The sequence below is a fragment of the Sander vitreus genome, chromosome 19 (assembly GCF_031162955.1).
Source record: "Sander vitreus isolate 19-12246 chromosome 19, sanVit1, whole genome shotgun sequence".
NCBI classification, from domain to species: domain Eukaryota; kingdom Metazoa; phylum Chordata; class Actinopteri; order Perciformes; family Percidae; genus Sander; species Sander vitreus.
In genome coordinates, this window is record NC_135873.1 from 13330388 (window position 1) to 13346462 (window position 16075).

At 41.3% G+C, this 16075-nt stretch overlaps 1 protein-coding gene across 1 annotated transcript in view; it reads right to left on the reverse strand.

Moving 5' to 3' along the window:
* Positions 1 to 2125: 2125 nt before the first annotated feature.
* Positions 2126 to 16075, reverse strand: part of dnah2 (dynein, axonemal, heavy chain 2) — an 80626-nt gene continuing 66676 nt past the window's right edge. Inside the window, 8 exon segments of the mRNA XM_078276366.1 lie at positions 2126 to 2543; positions 2866 to 3016; positions 4026 to 4100; positions 4530 to 4706; positions 10042 to 10156; positions 11105 to 11256; positions 14735 to 14969; positions 15868 to 16052. Of these exon segments, the coding sequence (XP_078132492.1) occupies positions 2389 to 2543; positions 2866 to 3016; positions 4026 to 4100; positions 4530 to 4706; positions 10042 to 10156; positions 11105 to 11256; positions 14735 to 14969; positions 15868 to 16052 (1245 nt within the window). The 3' untranslated portion in view covers positions 2126 to 2388.

The following is a 16075-nucleotide window of genomic DNA, read 5'->3' on the forward strand; positions in this document are numbered from 1 at the left end:
CTTCCCTCATGCAGGTTTATTTTCGGTGGAAGAGTCTTGGACATTAACTGCCCCGCCTCCATAGTGACTGGCAAACACACTGTACAAATTGCCCAAATCCCTTCATTAACTACAATACAATGGAGAACAACTGGACCCCAGGTTTTCCCCCTTATATCTATTTGGTTCAAGAGTCAATCACTCGGTTGGAGGTAGTTACTGAAGGCGCCAAGAGCCACTTGAGGAATCAAAAGTTGTGCTTTGGAGATGTCTGGTAGTCTTGTCACATTCCTGTCATTTCCCAAGAAACTGAAAACTAGGGCAAGATCATGTTGGGAAATCAAATTAAAGCATAAGGCCAGTACACAAAGAGGTTCAGTTAGCTCCCCAGGGTGCTTGAGGTGTCTCAGGGGGTCTATCAAACTGGAGATTGATTTCATTTCACATTCAAAAAGAGACGTAGTAATAGTTTTCAAAGATCCTTATATTAGATGAAAAAGTTTGGATTCCCTCATCACAGATATTCAATAAATGTCCAGACTTCCTCAAAACATAGGAATTTTAGAAGCTGCTGTTTTACAATTTCTGATTGGAAAAGCAGATGGAAGAAGTTGGCTTCAAATGCCCTCAAGAAAGGAATATTTCTGTTGAATGAGAACATTTGAAAACCTTGGCTCTAAAATAAGACATCCACTGTTAGAACACAGAGATACCGCTGCTTGCAAGATGATAAACAATGCAAGTTTGCACTTACAGTATTTGAACCATAGCAGCCACAACACTTTGGATACTATATTCCTGTGCTGGAATACACAAATCCAATTCAATTGTTCGACAGGAATGTTAATTACAAGCACACAATAAATATATCTAAATGGTTTTCACACTACATTTACATTCTCGTTCATTTCAGCTGCTTTATTAAGCTTTATACATAGTTTTGTTACAACCAGGCCTGAGAATAGGCCAATTTGAATTTGAATTCAGCATGTTGCTATGAGTGCCCCCCTCCAGCTGCCACCCAACCAGAGACCACCAGTGCGCACACACACACACACACACACACACACACACACACACACACACACACAGATGTGGGTCTGATAAAGAGGCTCTTAAACCCTGAGGAAGTTCGTGTTCAGTCTTTCAGAGGGACAATCCTTACGTCTGAATGCAACCTTGAACTCAGGCCCCCCTCTCTCTGGTTCCCCTCTCTCATTACTGGACCATTCTTCCTCCCGGCTCACTTTCTCCAGGGTCCCTTCACTTGTTTTTCGCTCCCTCCCTTTCAGGAGTTTGGGCTGAGTTCTTTCCAGTGGGGAAGTCCAGACCTTCTCTCTCACAACGCTGACCGACTCCAAACGTCTTGTGTGAAGCTTCATTAGAATTCATTTGTTTGAATAGGTTCATTTCTCCTTCAGTCTCTCCCTCCCTCTGTCCTCTTAGCTTGGGGGAAATGTATATTAGCATAAAAATATGCTTTACCTCACCTTGATTAACTGCATTGTTTGCATGTGTGTGTGTATGTGTTGTTACTGTGTGAAATATTCTGTGTATCCACGTGTGCAAAACCAAGGATGAATCAAATTTTCACAAAATGAAAATATTATTCTTTGGTTTAAGGATGTAAAACTAGCAGTAACTGACTTTTGTTCAAATACAGATTGTAACTGATTTGTATATCCAGGACTGTCTGGTCAATAAGTGCGTAAAGACAAAACATGATATATTATGGGCTTTGTAAAAACATTGGAAAGTCAATGTATTCCAAAACTGAAGCGCTCATTTTTAATGATGTAATTAGCTTTACATCTTTTTTTTTTCTTTTTTTTTTTTTTACAGCCCATGGCTGTCTTCACACAATGCATAACAGCATATTAGATTACCAAGAAATTCAATGAGCACAACAGACACTTACATGACCAGACAGTCACTTGATCCAGATGTTGCATAGAAGCAAGTTTCCAGTAAAACAGAACTTCACAGTAGACTATCCCCTGTGTATGTGTGTGTAGGTGTCAGTGTGTAATATGTTTATGTTTGAGCAGAGTAAAAAGGGGTCAGCATGGAAAGACTGATGCAGGTCTGTGAAGAGGCTGACAGCCGAGAAAGGAGACAAGAAAGAAAGAGAAGAGAAAGAGACCTTACCAGAATTGTGTGAGACCAACTTCAAAGCGTCAAAGAATGACTATTCTATTTATTGTTAAAGCCCAGGTGAGAATGCAATACATTTGCTGTCTATTGGAGCCTTTTGTCCCAAACTCGCCAATCACAAATAAGAATAATATGAAATTATATATATAAAAAAAATAAAAGAATATAAAGTAATAAACAGCTAAAACAATAAAAAATAAACAGCAGTAGAAAAGTGTCAGAGTCAATGTGTGAGTGTGTGTGTGTTTAAGGCCTTTAGTTGTCCAGGCTCAAGAGAAGAGCAGTCCCTCTCTTGATCCAGTGATCTGGGGTCACAGCTCCAGATTTAAGTTCTACACCAACCACAAAAGATGGGCGGCCTGCCCCACCTGAACGCACCGGGAAGTAGTAACATGGACACAGGTATATACCTACACACACACACACACACACACACACACACACACACACACACACACACACACACACACACACACACACACACACACACACACACACACACACACACACACACACACACACACACACACAGGCAAGAAGAGAGACAGTATTTGAGACAGTGAAACCACAGGGCATGACATTACATCACAAACTACATACCAACAGATGAAAAAAAACAAGAAACCAATGATGAATCATTCAAAATAAAATAAAACAAAAAAGAGGGGAAGATTTTAAGACGCTGGGATGCAGTAAGGAAATCCTTGACAAAAAAAGTCCCAAACAACTCACTCTTGGCTGCCTTCTTGCGGTTTTCCACAGGTTTGAAGTGGATAGTGGGAATGGGACAGACCATCTGCATGGGTTCAGCTTCCACCAGACAGGAGTTCCTCTTGTCCCAACCAGCCCCCTCCAGGTACAAACCTCGGACAAATACTCCATCCTGTAGGGGGGAGAGACAGGGGGGAGAGGGAATGAGCAGGGAAACAAGGAAGAAAGGGGAGGGAGGCAATCAAAGAAGGGTAAAGCGAGATATAAAAACACTTGTTTGGAGGTGACATTTTGCATATAGCTTTGAAAAAATGTTCATGACAAACAGCCATGCCAATTAGTTAATGAAACTGAGAAAGGAAAGTGGGAGGGGTGAAAACAAGGGAAAGGGAAGGCTGCAGGGGGAAAGAAGGAAGGAGGAGAGACCGAAGAGACAAAGAGAAAGATAGAGGAGATAGGGTAGAAATAATAGAAAGGGGAGAGGAATGGGAAGCAGTAGATCATGAGGGAGTGAGGGAAGAGAAGGGGCAAAAACTGCCAATGGGAAAGATGACGGGGAGAAGAGGGGTCAGAGAAGCGAGGAGGAGAGACAAGGCACAATAAGATAGAGGGAGGGGAGGATGAGAATGGCAGAGAGTAAGGAAGAGAGGCAAAAAAAGAAAGATCAGTTTGGACAGAAGGAAATAAGAGTCAGAGAGCTAAAAAGAAGCAAGAGGGAAGCAGCACAAAAGACAGGAAGGGCTGGAAGTGCACATTGGTTCTGGAGTAGCATAGGAGGATAAAGTGGAGAAAACGGAGAGAAGTGAGGGGAGACTTGATACAGAGAAGAGAGTGAAATAAGATGAAGTAAGAAATAAAGAGCTACGTTGATAGTCATCCTGAAGTGAGAGCACAAGACAAATTTTGACATTTCCACTAATGTCAAAATTGGAATTGTTAAAGTGCTGTAAAAGAATTAAATGCAAGAACAGAATTGAGGGATGGGAAGAGGGAGGCGCAAAGTGGCGTGCTGCTTTCAATGTAAATACGTTTTTTTCAGGAAAAAACAATGTTTGAGTAGAAATGAAAAATGTGATGGAAAGTGCCGATGACAGCTGAAAGCTAATGGCTCAGAAAAAGTGGTCAGATGGTAAGTTTATGGAAATCTTTATGTAAATAGAAACATTTGTATAGGGAATCACCTTGGGGGGATAAAGCAGGTTGCTGTCATCTACAGTGGACACTATAAACTCCCAAGACAGCGTGTCCACTGATATCTGCAAGGACAGTTTCACACAATGTTAAACGTTAGATATTATTATTACAGGTCCAAAAGTCAAACAAGGACATTTCTATTCATTGCATGTACTGTAGAGTCACTAATCACTAATATCTGAAAAACAGTGTGTTTCCCAGGGTGTTTTTATGTGTGTATAATGTGTTCTGTGAAAATTAAATAGAACTTAATTGACAGTAAAAGCTATCAAAACTGAATTTTAGCTGTTGTTATCCGAACATCTTGTAGTTCTGATTTTGTTCATTTTTTACAGTTTAATCTTCAGCTGTAGAATCAAATAGTTAAATGGGTTTGGCTTATGAGATCCTTTCAAAAGATAAGGCCATTAATCACAAACAAGACAATACAAGCAGTATTTCCTAATGTAGTGTAACTGTCTTTATGCATATGTGGTTGTGTCAACTCTCACGTTGTGCTGTCGAGCAGAGGACTGCAGCACAGCAGTAAGAAAACCGTTGGGAAAGGTGAAGCTGGAGAGCCAGAACAAGGTGGGGGGCTCTGCCGTCTCTGCCCAGCGTGCAAAGTGATTGACTCGCTGGCAAAGATCCCTGGTCCATGCTGCCAGGGGCTTCAGTGAAGGGTACGCCTAGTGGACAGAGAGTGATGCAGAGAGTGTGTGTGTGTGTGAGAGAGTGAGAGTGAGAGAGAGAGAGAGAGAGAGAGAGAGAGAGAGAAAGAGATATATATACATGGAAAGTCTACACTCATTTCACGCTTTTAGCTGTTGGCAGCCATTCATAATGCAGGTGTGGTGTTGGAGAACTGAGGTGTGAACATAGTTATGCTTAAATTCTAATATGACAACTTTTGGTCAACCTTTGGTTGATTTGACATTGACATGATTTGTAGAGTAATAAACAAAAATCTAAAAATAATCTACTATATGAGAATCATGATGCAAGATGCTGGGGGATGACATGGTACAATTAGTTATATCAATGGTATCTAATTTATTATAGTACGTAAAAGTCAAAGAACGATCAATAATTATTTGTATAATCCCTTAATGCACTGATTACATTTTCAAGTAACTGATACTGAACTGATTTGTTGTTGAAAGCAACCAGTACAGTTGCAGTTTACATCCAAGTCTGTCCAGACTCATATATGTAGTGAAGACTTCGAAGCAATTTAATAAAAGGCACAAAAATACATTTGTTTTTGTCAAAACGTGGACGCTTCACACTCATCTTCAACCCACCACCACAAAAGATCTAAACAGTCACCAGTTTCAAGATTACTGTCACCAATTCAGTATCCAGAAAAGTGTTTTTGAAGAACATGATGACACATGGAAGTTGACCTTTGATCTTTTGGATACAAAATGCCATCACTTCATCATTTTATTCTTTTAGAAGAGATTCCCTCCAGGGGTTGCTGAGAGATCCCATTCACAAGAATAGGTAAGATGGACGGACGGACAGACAACCCGAAAACATAATGCCTACAGCAATGGCTATCGGCGTCACAGAGGCATAAAAAGCATTGTTGTATTAACAAGATGTACATGAAAAAAAAAAAATCTTCATTACATGTTGCATGCTTTGTCTGATTTAGGCACTGCCGAGGCCCCATTTAACGATTCACCATTCTTCAGTCTTGCAAAGTCTGCCAGTAGGTCTATATACTGTAAGTGCTCCGTCAGTCTTAGTAGATTCCTAGAGTGGAGGTTGTGGCTGTCACGTCAGTGTTTAGGTTGAACTCTTTATTCCACTTCAGGAATATTAATACAATTAGATAGAAAATAGAGTTTATCATTATTAATTGTGCCTTGCTTTTATCACATAATTGCTGTATATCACAATTCTCTTGCCTTTAAAAAAAAACCCCAATGAGAACAGACTTTAAAATGCAAAATGATGCTGCTACTGACTAATTAAAAGCACAGATGTCACTGACATTTAAACATTTTTGCACCGGCATCTGTTTCGTTTTTGAACTGACTTAAGGATGCTATTGATAACTTTCTTCAGCCCTTTATTGCCTGGTAGCTGTATGTCTAAATGTTAGCTGGTCCACAGCAGATCATCTTCTAGACTGAAGGATGTACATACTGTATGTTGTACATGTACTTTTGGTTGTTTGTTTCCATACTGCCTGGCTTCTGCCTGATGCTCATATGCAGACACAAGCTACAAGACTGTACAGTATGGGTACACAGCCTGGGCTGAGGGCCTGGAGAGCCACCAACATATTAGAGTTACCTTTATTGACATAAAATTGATTTCCTTTTATTTATTTTATTGAACTAATTTACACAACACACCAACTCATTGCATGTTCACGCATGCATGCACACGCACACATGCACACACGCACGCACGCGCACGCACGCACGCACACACACACACACACACACACACACACACACACACACACACACACACACACACACCCACCCACCCACCCACCCAGGAGGGAGTCACCACGGCATCAGTGACATGTCATTACCTGCTATACTGTACATTTGCATAATGGTTACCTCTTCCATATTTTTTAACATGCATATGCTATACAGCCTCTAAACTCTACCCCAGAAACACACAGACACACATACAGCAGAGCCTTGTGAAGAAACCAGATAGAAAATGGCCGGAGACAGAGAGGCAGGCAGGCCAAAATTAAAGCCATGAGTCTGTGAGCTCAGAACTAATGACAGGCTGCCATGCCAAGGAGGGGCGGAGAAGAGAGGGATGAAGGAAAAAATATGGACAGAGAGTCTATGAGGGGCTGCTGTTGTTGCTTAGACCAGATGAGGCATGAAGAGATTGAGAAAATGAAGAGAGCAGAATGGAGGGAACACAATAAGGAAGATGACAATCAAATGAGATACAGATGAAGTAGACAGTGAGTAGACCAAGAACACGTATAGAGAAATAGAGCAAGTGGTCAATAGAATAGAGAAGCTCAGCTGGAGGCAGCAGCCATAACAGCTGTCCAATATTGCTATAAAAGGAAACACACACACACACACACACACACACACACACACACACACACACACACACACACACACACACACACAATCCAGCAGTAATAAGCCGCTGGCTAAAACACAATGAGCTCAGGGTCTTTTAAGGAAAGTGGAGCAGGCCTTGGAAGGTTTACTTTGCTTATTACACTACGATAAGTCTACAGACGGTGGCTTTGTTCAGCCACAGAGGGCCAAGGTATGTTCCACCTGATGAACAGCTACTCATAAATATACACAGACACACAAACATACACATGCATCTGCATACATGCTTTCATACACAGCCCATAACAAGGACAGAATCAGACACAAACTGCCCTGAATGACCACTGTTCAGTGGACACGCGCACATTCCACTGAGCCATACACTACACCCCCCAACCCCCACACACAGTTACACACACTAACTCACACAATTATACACACACACACACACACACACACACACACACACACACACACACACATTTGAAGCCAGAATCTTGTCTAGCCCCTTGACCCAGGCTGACAGCACCCTGTGTTCTCTCCGCACTGTAAAGAGAGGTCCAGTGATAATGAAGCCAGAATGGAGTGTTCGGACAAAATTACAGCTGGATTGCTGCCAGAGCCCCATCACTCTGTGTGTGTGTGTGTGTGTGTGTGTGTGTGTGCGTGCGTGCGCGTGTGCGAGTGCAGTTGGACAGAGGAGAACAATATGTGTGTGTCTGTGCAGCCAGGCAGAGTGATTATTATACACCTTTAATAACAGACCGTTGAGTCAGTACAGAGACTGGCCTGCAGCTGTTTGACTGGCTGAAGGGAGCAGAATAGATTAGTGTTGATCAGATCGCAATCACAAAGATCAATACAGCAAAACCAATCATTTATTTTTTTTTAAAACAGTCTTTTCATAATTTAATCCTTACTCAGCATAGTCTTTGGCTACGTTCAGACTGCAGGCAAAAGTGTCCCAAATTTTTTTGGGGTCAAATGACCAGGTCAGACTTCTTCAAAAGTAGTGTGAACACTCAAATCTAGCCCAGATCTGATTTTTTTCAAATCAGATTCAGGCCACTTCTATATGGCTACGTTGACACCGCAAGTCTTAATGCCTAATTCAGATTTTTTATCAGATCCGATTTTTTGATTCCAGTGTGAACTGTTTGCGGTTTTGAAATGACCCGCATGCGCAAAAGAACAATAACAATGACATCAGACGCAGCGCGCTGTTGCATTAAAGTTAGGGAGGTTATGGAGGAAGTAAGCATTTTTGCTTTTATTTCAAAATGTTTGTGTAATGGCAGCCATAACCTTAATGAGCAGGTGCTGAGGAGGAGAAGAATGAAGAGAAAGAGAGCCAAATTGGCTATTTTGGCCTTTTGTGGGGTTATGGCTGCAAATTCACTATAGAGGTCTGTGTGACCAGACAACCGATTTGCACGTCAGGACCAGTATGGGCCTCCACCAGAGTTTCCTCTGGCTTTGCCCTCGCACACGCTCACGTTCCACCTCCCCAACGGTGCGGGCGAGACGGGAAGGTGGTCGGATTTGGGCCACTTTTGCCTGCAGTCTGAATGTAGCCTATGTGGTCCTGAATCAGACCCAGATCAGATTTTTTTCAATGTGGCCGCAGCGTGAACAACCAAGGCGGATTTGATGCGACTTTTACCTCAATAACCCTCGCTGCGCCCTCTCTCCCCGCAGGGAGGGGCGGGGCCCCCTGCTCCCGGTGCAGCTGTCAACCTGGGTGGACTGTCCTCAGTGTGCCCTAACCGCGTCGCGACCGGAGCCGTCTTGAAACATGGACCAAGGAGTTTAACGCGCGCGCGAGTCAGCGGGTCACCCCGTGGCGCAATGAAAGTGAGGGCTGGCGCGCGCCGACTGAGGTGGGATCCCGCTCCCTCGGGGTCGGGCGCACCACCGGCCCGTCTCGTCCGCACCGTTGGGGAGGTGGAGCGAGTACGAGGGCGAAGCCAGAGGAAACTCTGGTGGAGGCCCATACTGGTCCTGACATGCAAATCGGTCGTCCGGTCACACAGACCTCTATAGTGAATTTGCAGCCATAACCCCACAAAAGGCCAAAATAGCGATTTTGGCTTTCTTTCTCTTCATTCTTCTCCTCCTCAGCACCTGCTGAATAATGTTATGGCTGCCATTACACAAACATTTTGAAATAAAAGCAAAAATGCTTACTTCCTCCATAACCAAAGAGCAGCTTTCTTAATATTATTGATCCTAGGAGCACTTCTACATTGTATTTAGTCTGCCCACTTTATGAAGTAAGATAAAAGGAAGGTAGCAGGGTCAGACCCAACACTCACTTCAAGAGGTCTCACCTCTCATACTGCATGGGCAGCACACATGCAGTATAGACCTAATCACAATGTTTGTTTACAATTACAACAGTACAACTTCTGGGTAGAAAACTCCTGTGTCCCATACATACAATTTAGCGGCGCTGAGCAAACGGGGACGAGGAACAACTAGGTATACTCCCATCTCATTTTTCTAAAATGCATGTTTAATGCTTTCATATGTCAACACTTTCATTAAAGCTATAGTGTGTAGTTTCTGTCATCCCCATGAGGAATTCTAAGTAATGACAACAATTCTGTCGGTGTATCCACATGACACAAGCCTTCTGTGATCACGCTTCGCCCCCACACCTCCTCCACACAGTTGCTACGTAGCCAAGGAGGATTAAGAAAACATGACTCTTCAGAAGAGGTAATTATCTTTAGTTTCTGCGTGTCTAACTGCGTGTCAATCACTGCTCCGGCATACGCATTCATTCTCCCTTGTGGGGGGAGGGGCTTAGGAGACCGTTTTGGGCTTTAGCGGAAAGGGGGGAGGGACTGAGAAGTTTTTTGGCTAAGTCCTGGATCTTCGTAATCTTACCTACAGCACCTTTAAGGAGATTGTGTGGGTTATTGTGGATGCTCTGTGTGTATGTGTGTGTGTCTGGTACCTTCTCCCACAGCGGTGGTACACGGGCATCATAGATGTACTGGAAGATCTCCTCCAAGCTGGATGACATCACCACAAAACCTTTGATCCCTTTCTCCAGCTCCGCCAGGGATGAACTAACACACAAACATCCACAGTTACAGCACAAATCTGTCAACCCATTTTATTGTAGGTGTTTAGAAGTCACTGCTTCCTAGTCTGGATTTATTGGAATTACTGTGGAGGTATAAATTAACAGGCTGGGTGATTTGGCGATTGTTGCTGATTTGCATCTTTGCCAGTAACTTTGCTAGTGCCTCCTTGTGTAGCAGGTTTCCGTTGAAAATGACTGGTTTTGATGTTTGCATTGCAGCAGATACTGTACACTTGTGTGACTGGTTTGACCATTGACCCATTTTGACCACCCCATTAGGGCATGAAACATGTTGGTAAATCATCTCAGAAGGTTTTGACCAATTGCTTATATCTTCTCAAATCACTATAATTTAATCTCACTTCAGGTTATTGATACATGAGAATGGTATTTGTGCACCTATATGGTATTAATACACTGTAAATACAGTTTAATTTGTTTCCTGCCCGTTCAATATCTCTATTATCTTTATTTAAACTAGCAACCTGAAAACAACCTGGTGCTTAAAGAGTAACAATATAAAAATGCTTGAGATTAAGTTCTTATGTGAGCCCAAACATGTAAGTTAATTATTCACTGATGACAAATTGCAAAAAATATTTTGATTAACATTTTTTAAATTAAGGGAGTAATTCAGGTTAATAACCACTCCCATTTGCTCTCCCGCCACTCTGCTAAATGTTAGCCTACTCACAAAGTTCCTCTCTCTATCCTACATTATTTCACATTTAGTTTACTTTCATCTAAGTTTAAACCACAGCCCTCTTTCTTTGAGAGTTGAACCATTTGTACCTGATACTATATGACACGCACATCCCTATCCCATTTGAGGTACAGTACTTATGACACACATGGCCAGCGGAGATTCTGACAGACAAACCCAAAGAGAGACACACACGCACGCACACATGCATAGACATAGAGTTCATACATGATGGTGTCCAGCAGAGAGTTATATCTCTGGATCTCCTGCAGCAGGACTACATTAAGAGGTGTGGGGTTGTCCTGGAGGAGGGACATGGTGCTTTCGTAGTCAATCACTGTTGGGATCTTCCCACGAACGTCTGCCAACAGCTCTAATACCTGGAAGCACATTGCAAATGTTTACTCCATTGGCCAGCCCAGATATCGGTACCATCTACCAAAATACATTTTACCAGATGACCTAAACAGCTCTATGTGGAAATAATTAATCATTCTTGAATTACTAGGGGGATTTTGTAGGGAAATATATGCATAGAAAATAAAAATTAAAAAAGGTGAAAAATCCTCACAGTATGTCAACCATCCTTTCTTGAACTTTAATGCTATACAAACACAAAAGCAAGTGAATGCTGTGACTACCCTACTAGGCTAAAGTCAATGATATTAATAATGCATGCATGTGGCTTCTCTAAAATAAGGGGGCTCCATTATGTTGTTCACCTTGTGTTACTTGCTCAATTTTAGCTTGTGGTCGACAACTAGCGGTACAATATTTCTTTTGTTATTATTATTATTGCACTGGAATTTCAGGATTTGTTTTGTTTCAACTTTTTATTGTTCACAACTGTGAATTACTATATGCACACATATAGGTAAAAGTAAGTTTATTAAAGCAAATTTCTGATTCATTCTTGTTACTCAAGCTTTAGAACAGTCAAAGTGAAAAGTGTTAATGTTGTTCTATAATGAAATACTAATTTATGTGGAAAATCATTCAAACTATAAAGACAAAAGTTCACCATTTATGTGATGCTTCCTGTTGTTAGTGTTTTTAGGTCAGTGTGTTGGGAGTGACAATGTTTGCTTTTTTGAGTGAGAATAGTTGCCAGTTTTTTGGTCAACCGAGCTTATTTTGAGACATGTATGACGTGTTTTGTGGTTTGAGTGAGTTTTGGAGGTGAGATTAACTGCTTAGCCAAGATGTCTGTTGTTAATGCAGACTGTATGAAGAGTTTTGAAAAAGTGGTTTTAGTATTGCCAGATGCATGTTAGCAATCGATAAAAAACTGTAATTGTGATAGGGACATACGCGGAGTTTGCAAGGGGGGGGGGGGCAGGGGGAGCACTGCCCCCCCTGGCAGCTGAAGCGGGTAACTGCATTGTTTCATGGCATGACCAGATATTTTATAAATATTTTAAATAACACAAATCAACTAAATGGTGGTGGGTAATACATCTGATTTCATATAGGCCTACTGCTTTAGTAAAAAAAATATTTTTTCAGGGCTCTGGCTCTCACCTGAGACCATTGTCGACGCATATGCAGGACGCAAAAAACGAAAATTACTGTAGCACTAGTCTGGACATCTTACCATGCCAACGTTGCAATAAAGGTTTCCTAAATGCCATGTATATAAATTTGCTGTCAACTTACTAATTGAGTGCGCGTTTTGTGTAGATTTGGACTTTTATACATTTTATTCCACTTTGTTTAAACGGCAAAGTGGATCTCCTGATCGCTGTGATTACTTTTTTTTCGTGTCATTGGATTACCGCAAAATACGGATCTTTTTTCTTAACGTGTGTCTTAACGTTTTATGGTGTGACTGCGTTTGGTTTCTGCGTTTGAAGAGGCATCTCAACAGACTGTAGGTCCAACACTGATTGTTCACTGTTACATGCGAGTTGTTAAATTGTTATAATGTAATTTAAAATCTTCTTTAAAAATAAACATATTTTTATTTAGCATGTTTGTTTTTTCCATATGTGCTCGTGCTGTGTTCCCCAAGTGGTAGGCCAGGTCTCAGCTTCTACAATGAGTTTTTTTTGCCCCCCCTGGCTCGAATGTCAAACTCCGCTTATGGATAGGGAGTGTGTATATTACATTATATCAGATACCGACTTCTCACGTAGATTAGGGTTACATTTCCAGCTTTGTCGTGAGAAGTAGTGATAACGTTGTATTAAACAGGTGCTAAATTTCTTTTTTGCAGCAAACATAAAACACTGACTACTGTAGCTTTACTACCCATGGAAAAGCATGTGCTTCACTGTGTCTGTGGCAGCTGCCGCTTACAGTACTTTTTACGCACAGACACGAGAGAGTCCCATAACAAACTCAGAGACCTGTCCTAAAAGTTAGACGTGCAGTGTTCTCCATAAAGGAGCACAGATTCCTAGATCTGTATCTTATTACAGTGATGACCGTCTGCCAGTGTTGTGTAACCATATGGATGTCTCAGCATTGCTGGGAAAAATCTGTAAAATATGGCAATTGGCTTCATGAAGAGAGCCTTTTCCAGCTCTAACTATTAACTGATCTGCTTCAGAAACAACCGGGCTAAAAATGGCACTACAGCCATGGCAAATATATCTCAATCACAGATACTTTGTGGCACTTATATGCTGTGGTTAATGAAAAAAAAAAAGGGTCAGCTGTAAATGTTTGATCCACACAAACGGCATCCAAACAAGGAGGAGAAAAAACAAACTACTGGGGATGTAAGAAATACACCTGCAGTTAAGTTTAAGAGATTTTTGCAACTAGCTTTTACCCTGACCTCAATGCTGAAAGATTACAGTATGTGTATATCTGACAGACACGCTGGGTTGACAGGGTACATGTAACATGTAAAACCTTTGGCTAATGTCAAGTTGCAGCTGAGTGCAATTATGTTGTAGAAATGTACAGTATGATCCAGAATAGGGTTGGGTGATATAATGATACAGACCATCAACCGTCAAATTTTGTCATCCCATTTATACCAATGTAGCTATTGCTTTAATACCTCAGGGTGTGTTAGGCCATTGTGGCTAATGTTTGATTGGCCAGAATTCAATGTGATTAAATAACTTACCAAAACATTTACCACATCAAAATATGATGTTGGGATATAAAATTGTGTGATAGAGGATTTTATCCTCAACATCCAGTCCAATCTAGAACTTTGGCCAGAGAGAATCTTTATCCATGTGCCAGGCCAAATACTCCTCTGCTATGAAGCAGCTGATCTCAACTGGATATATTAGTACTCTTACTATCCAGATTGGTTAACACGGTAAAACAACTCCAAATGCCATGGCATTGACCACAAACCTGTAGCCCTTTCCGAGGTAATCAAGAGAATTCTGACAGGCAGGTTAGATTTTATTAGATGCCTATCAGGATTCAAAAATCAACTATGAAAAACTGTCTTTAAAAAAAATGAATCAAGATTTCCTAAATTTAGCATACCATCAGACCATGCAGGGAAATAAGGCTGAGCTACTGGGTGGGATATTACAGGAGATCCAATCTTGTTGAAATTACATGCAATATATGTCTTGGATAGTTCAATATTTTTAAACATGATGATAATCTCATAATCATTTGTATTTGGTATGCAGCAGGTTTAGTTATATTTCCTTCAGTTACTGAGCACATGCTCCCACTATGGCATGGACTGTGTCCTCAAATGTAATGCTGCTAGATATGGAAGAGAGAAAATTGGAATTTACTAAATTCTCAAATCTCAATACTCTACATACTCTATAATAAAGATGACACTAACTGTATGGCCCAGTATACTGCTCAACTATGGTATGGTGCAAATTCTTTTAAGTGTATTTCCACTTAACTAGTCACCCCCCACCTTACCTTATCTTCTCTACTGGGCCCGGCCCCCGTAGTGGTGGAATTGGTGACCTGGGGCTGCAGGGAGAGCAGGGTGTCAAACAGCGTCCTGGTCTCAGCGATCTGGCTAGCAATGTCAGCATTAGAGTGCTGGCCAAAGACCTCAGGGTACTCTGTGGCCGGCAGCATGTTGATGTATTCCTTGTATGCGGACTGGGGACCGTCACGGGGGATGTAATAGGAGTTTAAGGAGGACAACCTGACAGATAAAAGGGGGTTGACAGAATACTAAGTCAGTAATATATAATGTTTTTTTTTATAAACAGTGGTGTACAATAATACAACAAAGTAAAAAAAAAAAATTACTTTATCTCCATGGAAATGTAACAATTTTATTTCCTGCCAATTAAATGACCCACGACCAAATTTCCCTGTAGATTATTTTCATCTCATCTAATGACATTTGATGTAATAATGAAAGTACAGCAATATAAAACCCCCTTCAATTTAAATGAGAAAGCACAATTAAGTGTTAGTGTATTGACGATATCTAAATGAATTCTATTGAGAGTAGCTGTTGAAAATAGTAATGGTTTAATTATACTGCAGGACACTCACTGTCCCTCATCCCAGCTGCAAACAACCATCCTATAACACATTCTGCCTGAATGTATGCAGTGGGAAAGCTTATTATTTAAATATACATGTACAGTCTTTTTTGTATAATTTGCATTGGTTTAAGCAAATGCACTAAATGTTATTTGAAAAACAGATTTCCCATTAAATATTTTGAGTATGGTTGATTAGAAATGATGGGAGTGGACACAGCACAAAAGGACATTTCTTAAATTGTAATAATCTGATTGCACACTTGGTGGTGCTGGCACTCTGCAACCTGCAACGAGCTTCAGCAGGGAGTTAAAGTGGCCACCTTAATGCAGCTGCAATTTGCTTCCACCAGGGAAAAATGGACTGTTTGCATTCGAAGACTATAAAATCTACATCTCTAGGCATTTGCATATCCGCAGTACATAGTTTTTTATTGAACGTAATAAATTAACAGTGTGCACTTGAATTTATACTGCTTACATTGGTAGTACACTTATATGTGGCAGAATAAATGTGAGTGCGTATGTGTGGGTATTGCAGTGTCTTACCTGAAGAAGGGCTGGTTTACAGCAGCATCACAGAAGTAGTCATTGATGTATGTGGTTAGAAGACGTCTGTCCCAGTCATCTGTTACATGACCTCCATAGTTGACCCCAGCGATGAGGTACTTCAGTGCATCCCAGGGAATCTCCTCATACTCATCCAGGTACAGACTCAGCAGATTCTCACTCACCTAGGGGAACATCACGGCAATGA